At 39.3% G+C, this 12,355-nt stretch overlaps 1 protein-coding gene across 1 annotated transcript in view; it reads left to right on the top strand.

Moving 5' to 3' along the window:
* LOC591829 (phospholipase D1) overlaps positions 1-11,402 on the top strand; it is a 36,354-nt gene extending 24,952 nt beyond the window's left edge. The window contains exons 18-26 of the mRNA XM_030987782.1: positions 1,412-1,552; positions 2,542-2,660; positions 3,732-3,845; positions 4,388-4,498; positions 5,619-5,707; positions 8,066-8,232; positions 8,868-9,153; positions 9,801-9,921; positions 10,374-11,402. Of these exons, the coding sequence (XP_030843642.1) occupies positions 1,412-1,552; positions 2,542-2,660; positions 3,732-3,845; positions 4,388-4,498; positions 5,619-5,707; positions 8,066-8,232; positions 8,868-9,153; positions 9,801-9,921; positions 10,374-10,598 (1,373 nt within the window). The 3' untranslated portion in view covers positions 10,599-11,402. The remainder of the gene's footprint in view (positions 1-1,411; positions 1,553-2,541; positions 2,661-3,731; positions 3,846-4,387; positions 4,499-5,618; positions 5,708-8,065; positions 8,233-8,867; positions 9,154-9,800; positions 9,922-10,373) is intronic.
* Positions 11,403-12,355: the final 953 nt, after the last annotated feature.

The raw sequence follows: 12,355 nt of genomic DNA, 5'->3' as shown, positions 1-12,355 counted from the left end.
CTATTTCCTTCTTGTACATACTTTTGCTTTTATATTACATTTGGTACATGAAGGATGAACATGTGATATATACGTGTACTTTAACTTTAAATTGTACACTTGTTCTTAAAATGCAATGTATGTCCATGTGCAATTCAGTATATGAAACAGCGATGCGTGATTCAATATTAAATACCAAACCATACCATACCATGAATTGATATAATCTTTGACATTTCTCTTCCAATACCAGATGGATTTATAGAGAAATCATTCCAAGTTAACAAAACATGTCAAATCGAAGTTAATGCAAAGTCAAATTTTTGAATTTTTTAAAGGGATCGTTTAACAATGTTAAATCTGAGATACACGGCCTTACATGTCAGTGTCTGTGATATGGTGAAATATTAAAGCCCTAAAAAAATTGCGCTTCAAAATGATCAAGAAGTGCCTCAAAAAAGTAAAAATCTTTGAGTGACCGGTTTTACCATACCGGTACTCGTTTTCCCCAATAGACTGTAGTGTAATGAAAACCATAAATTTGTAATTCCAATCACAAATATCTTGATAATCAGACAGGCGATCGGCTTGTAAAAGTCATGGTGTTCCTGACTGACCTAAAGGTTTATAATTATCATTGCAGCATGAGCTAAATCCAGAATTTTGTTTCAGAATCTGAGACAAAGTTACCGGATCCCTTTAATAGGAACTTACACCATGAAAATATAACATTTGTGCTTTGGCAAAGAAACTTCAAAATCTTATTTTTGAAATGAGACCAACAATCATTAAAAATGAGCGATTCTAAGGATCAAAACCAAAAATTGAAACGGCTCTATGCATCGCTCATTACGTATGCAGGCACCAATTGTTCATGATTTTGTCAAATGTCATGCACGCAATATGATACAAATCATATAACCTGGGCGAAGGCATGGGGAAATCGAGTTTTGGGGGATAAAAAGGGAAATTAATGGATATATATATATATATATATATATAAAGCAATTGATAAATAGTGAGGCAATGACGTCACAAACTGATAATCAAATTGGCAATTTGTGTAGTGATTTCCATTGTTCCATATTTGTTCATTCTTTAAACAAATTCATAACTCCCTTATAAATTATCTGATTTTCCCCAAAATTTGTTTTGCTCTGTTTCTTTTGTTTTTCTGCATCTGCAAATTATTTTTGGATTGGACTTAGCCTCTAAATTTGTTTTCTTGTCCTCTTACCGAGGTGTTTTATCTCACATTTCATATATATATTTACATCAATTTACATTTTAACATAATAAAAAAAGACAAAATTAATTAAATTTAGCCTCTAATGAACTCGTGTCAGACATTGCTCATGAATAAAAAGCTTAGCTTAAAATGTTATGCTCCCTTTTATTAACAAAAAAAAATCCATGTATGACATCTTCACAGGCCATAATGGATACCTGACAGGTGTGGAGAAGAGAATGCACTCACTTGGAATTGTAGAGGGCGCTAAACAGCTTTGGCTCGGCAAAGACTACTACAATCCAATCTTCAAAGATGTGGTCCAACCAGAACTCCCATTTGAAGGTGAGTTTAGTGCAAGCAATTTAAAAAAAAATGGAATAGACCATTTTCGTAACGGTAATCAAATCAAAGTTCTGGTAAAAAAAGAAAATAAATTCTTACAGAATCAAACAAAACTTACACTGAATGTTTAAGATTACAAATAAATGTCATTTGCCAGACAATTTTGCTATAAAATGTATAATAGCTGAGTAATGAGCATAGAAAGATATGGAAATCAAGGTGTCGGGCCCGGACACCATGTGTTTAGTCTCATATACATCTTTCTGTGTACAGTGCTTGTTACTTTACCAAGAATGGGCCAAATTTATTATGATTTTGATGAATCCAGAACCTTGCAGTACACACCAATACTTACATGCTACATGATCAACTTTTTCTGATCCATTCCACACCTTTTCATTCACAATGCCATCGCATGACCAGAACTCAACTTTATCTTCAATACACAAATCTTTGTTGAGTGCCTTATTACAAATCATTTCATTCAATAACCGTATTTCAATAGTCAGAATGCGATTGCAAACATTCCGTGTTGTTACTTAGGGGCAAGCTAGAGCTAGATTTCTAAAGAGAGGTAATATAATCATAAATATTCATGACACGCACGCACACAGAATCTGATGCACGAATTTATCAAATAATGAGATTTCATACAAAAATTACCAAGTGCAAAGCTATGCTTACTTGAAATAAATGACATTGCAAGAAATTGGGAGGTTTACCTCAAACGAATGACTAACCTGGTCGTGACTTGTCCATAATCATTGCGACATACTGGTTAGTCCAGAATCTGGCCTATTTAATTTTTATCTCCACCGTACCAACGCAAATATTCATATTTTCAAATGTTAATATGCAGCGCTAGGATGGCTAGGTTAGGTTTAAAAATGTCGCATCCGGTTCCAGTTGGTAATGGGTAAGAAAAATATTTGCACATGTATATTGTGGCGACGGTGATAATCTGTATGCATTTTTTTTTTAATCGCCAGAGACGATGGATCGTTCATCTGTACCCAGACTGCCCTGGCACGACATTGCTGCAGTCGTTCATGGGAAGGCTGCTTTAGATGTTGCCAGACATTTCATACAGAGGTGGAATTTCACAAAGGTATGTGATTTTATTAACTTGCCAATGTTTTAATATATTTTGAACTACATATACAGAGGTGGAATTTTACAAAGGTATTTGATTTTGGCCAATGTTCACTATTTTTAATCACCAGGATTATCCTTCAGCATTATGGCCAAAAGGGCCTTATATAATGTTCTGCATTTTCCACCAAGCTCTCTTTCATATGGAAAATTGTCCTCAGCCGAAGACTCTCTGAGAGACTGGGGTTATATTTTGATTGGACTACAGGTCTGCTGTGTGCAGACTTGTCCAACCATTAAAGGCATCGTTTAATAATGTTAAATCTGAGATGCACGGCCCTACGTGTTATCAGTGTCTGTGATATGGTGAAACATTGAAGCCCTAAAAAAAATTGCGCTTCAAAATTATCATGAAGTGCCTCAAAAAAGTAAAAAATTTTGAGTGACTGGTTTTACCATACTCATTTCCCCCAATAGACTGCAGTAGTGATATGAAAACCGTTTGGAAAGCGCAAAATGAAATTTCGATTTTCAATCGTAAATATCTTCAAAGATCAGACAGGCGATCAGCTTGTAAAAGTCTTGGGATTCCTGAATGACCTAAAGGTTTATAATTATGATTGCAGCATGAGCTAAATGAAGGATTTTATCTAAGGATCTGAGACAAGTTACCAGATCCCTTTAATGGGATCACCACCCAGTCTGGTGTCCTCGAATAATGCTCTACTCCACATGGAAACCGACGACCATCTCCCTTTAAAGACACTCAGTAGTCAGCTCTCATGGGGAATTCAACACCGATCGGTTGTTTACCCAATAAGATGTGCTGTCAATCACCAGAATTAGCCTTCAGTTTTATGACCACCAGGCCTTATGTAAATACTGCGTCTTCCACCCATTCCCCCACATGGTTAGTTCATTATTTCACTTTTCCGACACCCGAAGACTCTTGATAGACGAGGGGGTATTTCTCGATTGGGTACCTGTACACACGTTAATGATTTTTATTATCCACCAAGGTTGGTGTCCTTGAATACTGCACATGGAAACCGACGACTATCTCCCTTTAATATATCTATCAAAACAGGAGCAGAAGAAGAAGGAGATGTCAGATGTTCCTTTACTCATCCCTAAATCATCTGCTACGGTTTCAGATGTTGGCCTTCCTTGCACTCCGGGGGCATCACGCTGCAGATGTCAGGTAAGTTTAAAGCCCCACTGTACTAGCTACTTGCGCCCTCTATACAGCCAACAATGCCTAAGCGGTACCCGATGATCCCCCATGATGCCCTTTTTCTTATGTTAATTGAGAGCTGATTTGATGAGATAACCACCTGGTCAGTGACCTTGCATGGTGGTCTAATCCCTCCTGTACACTAGTGCAGATGGGCTTTAAAGCCCCACTGTACAATGCCTAAGTGGTACCCGATGATCCCTCATGATGCTCTTTTTCTTATGTCAATTGAGAGCTGATTTGATGAGATAACCACCTGCCAGTGACTTTGCATGGAGGTCTAATCCCTCCCTGCCAAACTAGTGCAGAGGGGCTTTAAAACTATGGGCAGGGTTACAGAGCTTAGAGTTGCACAGTCATTGGTTTACCCGCAAAACTATTTTAAACCCTAGCAATACAGTGTTTCCTGTTTAAGTGACCTTTTGTGATGGTGATGACATTGAGTGTAAGCAAAACTGCTTCTACATGTCTGTGAGTAATTTTCTTTTTTCCTTGTTTTCTTTTGGTAGATCTTGCGGTCTTCATGCCAATGGTCGGCGGGGATGCAGCATGTCGAGGATTCCATTCACCAAGCCTACATCCATGCCATCAATAACAGCAAACACTATATCTACATAGAGGTCAGTTCAAGAAGAAGATGGTGATGATGATCTTGGTGATGGTGAAGATGAAGATGATGATGATGATGATGATGATGATAATGATGGTGGTGGTGGTGGTGGTGGTGGTGGTGGTGGTGGTGGTGGTGGGGGTGGTGGTGGTGATGGTGATGATGATGATGATGATGATGATGATGATGATGATGATGATGATGATGATGATGATGATGATGATGATGATGATGATGATGATGATGATGATGGTGGTGGTGGTGGTGGTGGTGGTGGTGGTGATGATCTTGGCGATGGTGAAGATGATGATGATGATGGTGATGATGATGGTGATGATGATCTTGGTGATGGTGGAGATAATGATGATGACGATGACGATGACGAAAATGATGGTAGTAGTGATGGTGATGATGGTGGTGGTAGCCGTGGTATTGATGGTTATGGTGTTGCTGATGATGATGATGATGATGATGGTAGTGATGATGATGATGATGGTAGTAGTGGTGGTGATGATGATGCTGATGATGATGATTGTAGTAGTGGTGGTGTTGGTGGTGGAAGTAATGGTAATGATGATTATGGGGGTGATGACAGTTATTAAGATGATGATGATGATGGTGGTGGTGGTGGTGGTGGTGGTGGTGGTGGTGGTGGTGGTGGTGGTGGTGGTGATGGTGGTGGTGGTGGTGGTGATGATGATGATGATGATGATGATGATGATGATGTCGATGATGATGATGATGGTAGATGATGGTGATGACAGTTATTAAGATGATGATGATGATGATGATGATGGTGATCGGGATGATGAGGATGATGGTAATTATGATGATGATTATGATGATGGTGGCGGTGGTAGTAGTGGTGGTAATGATGATGATGATGATGATTATGGTGGCAGTGATGGGAATTTTCTAAAGGGGACCCTGATATTAAAATTATGCAATGTGCTGTTTCTTTTGGTTGTGCAGTATTTGTTTTCCACATTTATCTGCAAATTTCACATTAATTATTTTGTTTCGTTTTTAAAAGAACACTGTATCATTGATGTGATATCGCTCATATTGTTTTGCCATTTCATCATTGCTGTCTTGTATACTTGGTATGCATTTTTCTTTTGCATGTTCAGAATCAATTCTTCGTCTCTATAGCCGATGACCCTGATGTCTCGAATGGGATAGCGGATGCAATCTTTGAGAGGATTGTAAGGGCTCATAGGTATGCATGCATATTATGCTTTACTCTCCCCATCCCCCTCTTTCTCTTTATCTCTCTCCTCCCCCTCTCTCCCCCTCTCTGTTCCCCTCTCTCTTCACCTCTCTCTTCACCTCTCTCTTCCAATCCCCCTCTCTCCCGCACCATCTCTGTCCCCACCCCTTCTCTCTCTCTATATATATCTCTCCCCTTCCCAACTCTCCCCACTCCCCTCTTTCTATATCTCTCCTCCCCCTCTCTCTGTCTCTCCCCATCACCCCTCTCTTTCCCCATCACCCTTCTCTCTATATCTCTTGTCCCCTCTCTCTCCCCTCTCTCTCCCATCTCTCTCTCTCCTCTCTCTCTCCCCTCTCTATCTCTATCCTCTCTCTTTCTCCTCCCTTTCTCTCCCTTCCCCCTCTTTCCATATCTCTCCTCCCCTTTCTCTCCCCCTCCTCCTCTCTCCCCCTCCTCCCCCTCCCCCTCCCCTCTCTCCCCTTCCCATCTATCTCTTTCTCTCTTTCTAATAATAGTTGGTTCTTGTATAGCACTCATGTTTGTCAGACTTGACGCTCCTGGCACTATTTTATCTATTTGCTTTTCCTGTTTGCTTGTCCTTTTCCCTCTCTTTGTCTCTTCTCTTTCTCCCGCTCCTTCTGTCTTATCTTTATTTTTTCTCTCCCTCTTCTTTTTCTCCAGTTTTTATGTTTCTTGTAAATACATGTAATAAGGTCTGTGCTCATTCCCTCTATCCCTGGCTATCTCTTCTCTTCCTTTTCTCTCCTTCACATGTTTCTTAATTTCTCTCTCTATCCCCCCCCCATCCCTCTATGTTGGTGTATTATGTATATCATTCGCTTTGTGCATGATTTCTATCAAGCATGTCATCACCATGGTTTTCAATATTGTTTTGTGAAAGTCAGAGATTTGCCAACTCTATTAACCCTTTGTCTACTGAATTCTCTAATGCCCATAGGCTTAACACAGGGACTAACCAATTCTAGTAGGCAATTGGTTAATCGATATATTGTCTGCTTGGAGCCTGAAGGGCATAAACTAATATACCGTCCGCCGGCTGGCAGAAGGGCGTTAGCGCCCGAGCGACTCCAAAACCAATTTTCGAATTATTCGCATTTAGAGATTTGTTTAATATTTAAACTACTTTCTGTCCCCAAAATTGATTAAAAACTTAAAAGACTAAAGCAGAGCTCCCCCTTAGCCAAGTTGGAGCCTCGAGTTGTGGCGAGCTGGCGCGATCTTATGGCAAGCAGTTTTATCAATAAAACGTATTTCTTGATATCAAGAATTCAATTCTTGATATCCTAAAAAATCGAATTCCTAATATCACGAAATTGAATTCTTGATATCAAGAATTACCATTGCTTTACACCATAAAATTATTTCTTAATAATAAGAATTGATTTATTGATATCAATTAATAATAAAATGGCTTGCCATAAGATCGCTCAAGCTCGCCATAACTCGAGGTTCCAACTCGGCTAAGTGGGAGCCCTGCTTAATAGAAATGTTATATAGTAGAACTTGACCACAATTTTTTTGTGGAAAATAAGTCAATTTTATAAAAGTTTGAGGCGATTTAGTGCTAATGCCCTTCTGCTTAACGCTTCATTTTTTACCTGAAGTTTGAGCTAATGCCCTTCTGCCAGCTAGACGACGATACACAGAGCCGATATGCTTCCGGCTCCAAACAGGCTCTGAGCATGATAATATTATCTTTGAAGAGAGTGTCATATATTCAGCCATGCATGAGCTATTTTGCAGGTGTAATAGATATTATTTTGTTTATATCATATCATATTTACATGTGCCCTCCAAGATAGCAAAATCTCATATTTGCATGACTCATTATATACCTATCTTTGTACACCTGGCCCGTATTAAATTTAAGCTTTTTACTTAGTATTTGGCTTTGACAAAATACTTAGCCAATTTTGGGTATTCAATTCAAACTTTTAGCTAAGTATTTTACCCTAAATTTAAGGCAGCTCCTTACCAGACATTAGGCCAATTATTTGGAGGCCTTGATTGGCAGGCATATGGTTTACTTACACAGTATCATAACCTGCGAACAATTATATTAGCACGCATTTATTGCAACGTGTTAATTGCGCATTACTTTTGATTGACGGTGTGATATCACAATGCTTATCAGTACAGTAGTTTACTTAAATTTTGTCTCAGGTAAGTAAAAGTCTAAAATGGGATTTTAATACAAGAGAAGTAAACTTCCTAGCTTTAATAGCCATTTACTTTGTAAATTTCTTACTTATTCTAAGTATTGAATTAAATACCGGTCCTGGAGCAGATATTGCCAGACCAAACGTTAGACCTCTCATAATTCACATCAATTCCATTCCAAAGAGCTGGTGAGACATTCCGTGTGTACATTCTGATGCCACTCCTACCGGCTTTTGAGGGGGATGTTGGGGGCGATAGCGGTGCCGCCATACGGGTCATCCTTCACTGGGAGTACAGGTCCATCATCAAAGGAGACAACGCAATCCTACAAAGACTCTATCAAGAAGACAGTGAGTATTCATGGTGTTGGTGATAGTGGTATTGGTGGTGGTAGTGTGGTGTGGTGGTGGTGGTGGTGGTGGTGGGGATGTTGGCGATTGCGGTACCTCCATACGGGTCATCCTTCACTGGGAGTACAGGTCCATCATCAAAGGAGACAACGCAATCCTACAAAGACTCTATCAAGAAGGCAGTGAGTATTCATGGTGGTGGTGGTGGTGGTAGTAGTGGTAGTAGTAGTGGAAGTAGTGGTGGTGGTAGTGGTGGTGGTGGTAGTGGTAGTGATGGTATTTGAGGGGGATGTAGGGGGCAATACCAGTACTGCTATGTTTTAGTGGTGGTTATTTTACCCGACTGCTAAGAAAGCACAAATGCTTGTTAGTAAGCAACCAGAGGACCGGCAGCTTTAGAGGTCCACTCTGAGGGGCCTGGTAATGAGGATTAATGCCTTACTAAAGGGCACTAGCGCATCACCTTGGTTTCAAACCCGGGTCACCGGAGTACGAGACCACTGCTTTACCAACTGAGCTATCATGGACCATGACTCTGTTCCCAACTTTTTGCTTATTATATTTGAAAGAGTGTACATTTAATTAATGCACATCGTATAAATTTTCAGTTTGATTTTCTGACATCTCTGTTCTAGTCACCTCACCTGAAGAGTACATCAATTTCTATGGCCTTCGCACCCATGATGCTCTCGGTGGCAAGCTCGTCACAGAACTTATCTACATCCACTGCAAGCTGATGATTGTGGACGATACCAAAGTCATCCTCGGCTCGGCCAACATCAACGACCGCAGCATGCTGGGGTCTCGGGACAGCGAGCTGGCGGTGTTGATCGAGGACACGGAGATGGTGGGAAGCGTGATGGACGGCGAGAGGTACATGGCCGGCAAGTTTGCTCTCCAATTCAGGCAACAACTCTTCAGGTGGGTACTAAGACATTAAAGATACAGTTGAGTTCTGATCATGCGATTGCATTGTGAAAGAAAAGGTGTGAAATGGATCAGAAAAAGTTGATCATGTAGCATGTATGTATTGGTGTGTACTGCAAGGTTCTGGAGACATCAAATCATAATAAACTTGGCCCAGTCTTGGTAAAGTAACAAGCACTGTACACAGAAATATGTATATGGAACTACACAAATGGTGTCGGGCCTACTAACCTTTCTATGCTCATTACTCAGCCAGTATTCATTTTCTACCAAAATTGTTTGGCAATGACATTTATTTGTAATCTTGAACATTCAGTGTAAGTTTTGTTTGATTCTGTGAGAATTCACTTTTTGTCTCGCCTGCATAGCAAAAAGCGAGACATAGGCGCCGCTTTTCCAGTGGCGGCGGCGGCGGCGGCGGTGGCGGCGACAGCGTCAACATCAAAAACTTAACCTCAGGTTAAGATAACTGAGAGTCTTTTTCAGGACTTTTCAATCCTCCCTCTCTCTCTCTCACATGGTGCACCTGCAAGCTTACTGTATATAAGACAAGACATATTATTAAAGCATATGAAATGAAATCAGGTGATTGATTCTAATGTGTAAACGATATGTATTTTTGTCTTTGATTATTAAAACAGAGAGCACTTGGGCATATTGAAAGGTTGTGATGGTATTGATGTATCGGACCCTGTATCAGATGCGTTTTATAACGACACATGGATCAGGATTGCCGTCACCAACACCAACATATATGATGAGGTAAGTTTGTTTGTTTTACCTGACTGCTATATTAAAGAAAGCATGTGTATGCTTGTTAGTAAGCAAACAGGGGACCGATGGCTTTAAGTCTTCTCTGAGGGAATTGGTAAGGATGATTAATGCCTTACCAAAGGGCACTAGGGCATTAACTTGGATTCAAACCCGGGACCTCCAGATTACGCTCTAACACAGAGCTATCGTGTCTCCAAGTTATTAAAATAACTTGTTCTTTTTCTCCCACTTCTCATATGAATGTTGTACATATTGGAATTCTGTTAAAAACTTCATTTTGGAACAAAGCTATACAAACTGCTGCATTTTAACTATCATGGTACCAACTACTGTATATTATGATAATCTACAGCTTTTGAATCTTTCTTTAATAGGATGCAATTCACAAAATTTCAAATTTCAATTTCAAATTTCAAATTTCAAATTGTGGATATCTATAGGTGTTCAAATGCATCCCGACTGATAGAGCTACCACTTACCTCGAGTTGCAGCAGTTCAAGAGAGAGCCTTCCCTCGCCCATAGCGACCACGATGCAGCTGAAGAGAGACTTGCAGAGGTCACAGGTCATTTGGTGTCAACACCGCTGTACTTCCTGTGTGATGAGAACCTGCAGCCTAGCATGGGGGAAACCGAGGGCCTCGCTCCAACCAGATTGTGGGTATGACGTTGACAAAGACCCGAGCAAAACGGTTATTCGTGAACCGTGTTCCTTCAAGTCTTCAGTGAAATTGCAATAAGATTTTATAGATTTTTGATAAAGATTGGTTGGAGTGAGAGCACGTTCTTACTTTTATAGCCTGTTCATACTACATGAAGTTTATGTGAAATTAAAGAATTAAAGTAACGCTGTATGAAGCGTTGTAAAACAAGAGGGGCGTACAGATGAGATCTGGGAATTGGGACTGTAGTTACGAAGAGGTCAGTTGACGCGACAGCTGGCAGTGCACGCTCACAGTAACGAATTTTGTACGATAGAACGTTCAGATTAGAATGGGACCCTGATTCTTTATAACGTGTTCATATGAAACATCATGCTCTCACGTGCGCTGCGCTATATGACATTTCATTATACAACGTTTTTTATACAACGTTCAAACGGGATACTGGATTGTGTAATTACTTATAATGTTAACATTCGATTCGTGTATAGCTATACGCTCACTTGTGTAAGTCTGAACATGGTGTCAGATCTCATGGTTTAGGGTTTTAAACAGTTTTAAGATGCTATTTTTGACCCGAAATGAACTTAAGTAAATGTCTCTGAAAGAGGAGATGTTTTGTCTAATCCTCCAATATGATACCTTGAAAATCATTCAAATTTCTACTACTTATGCCTTGAGAATTTATCTACTTATTAAGCCTCGCATTCCTTTTTGAAATAATGTACATTGAATTTATTCACTTTGTAAATCGTATTGCTTTTTTTAGCACTGTAGTGACGGTTAAAGATAAACTTGAGTACTGGTAATGCGATTGCATTGTGAAAGAAAAGGTGTGGAATGGATCAGAAAAGTTGATCATATAGCATGTAAGTAATGGTGTGTAATGCAAGGTTCTAGAGTCATCAAAATCATCATAAATTTGGCAGAGTCTTGGTAAAGTAACAATCACTTACACAGAAAGATGTATATGGGACAACACACATGGTGTCGGGGCTAGTACTACCCTGATTTCCTTATCTTTCTATGCTCATTACTCAGCCAGTATACATTTCCTTCCAAAATTGTTTGGCACATGACATTTATTTGTAATCTTGAACATTCAGTGTAAGTTTCGTTAGATTCTGTGAAAATTCATTTTCTTTTTTTACCAGAACTCAAGTTTATCTTTAAGTTGTGACCAAGCCCATGTTTACTAAGTGCTATACTTAAATTATTTGCTGTAAACTTATGTAGAGTTTTGGTAAGCCCTCAAACACTTTTCATCAGATTTTTTTTATTTTCTAGATGATAAATAGGAAGATATTAACACTACTTTGCTTTTGTGGAGTTTTTTTTACTCCCCTAGTGAAATATTAAACATATGAGATGTAGAAAATAATTTAAACACCATCCTCTTAGGACGTAAATTCTAACAATGATAACCTGCACAAAACTTGTCATCAGTGACAAATGACAGTTTTTGTTATAAGCTACTGAAATCCTTGCTTCTGATTGGTTATCAGCAGATTTGTCACTGATTTTTGTCATTTGTTACTGAAAACAAAACTTTGTGAAACGGGTCCATGGTCTTTATGTCATTCATCTTAAAAACATACAGAACATAATTGTTAACGGATGAAAAGACACTGGTATCATCGGCATATAAAATATATTCCAACTTTTGAGATGATGCACAGATATCGTTCATATAAATGAGAAATAAAAGTGGACCAAGAATGGATCCCTGGGGTACTCCACAAGGTGAAGTGCTGAGATTAGT

This window comes from Strongylocentrotus purpuratus, unplaced genomic scaffold (assembly GCF_000002235.5).
Source record: "Strongylocentrotus purpuratus isolate Spur 01 unplaced genomic scaffold, Spur_5.0 spur5_scaffold_17, whole genome shotgun sequence".
NCBI classification, from domain to species: Eukaryota; Metazoa; Echinodermata; class Echinoidea; order Camarodonta; family Strongylocentrotidae; genus Strongylocentrotus; species Strongylocentrotus purpuratus.
This window is presented reverse-complemented; position numbering and strand designations above follow the sequence as displayed.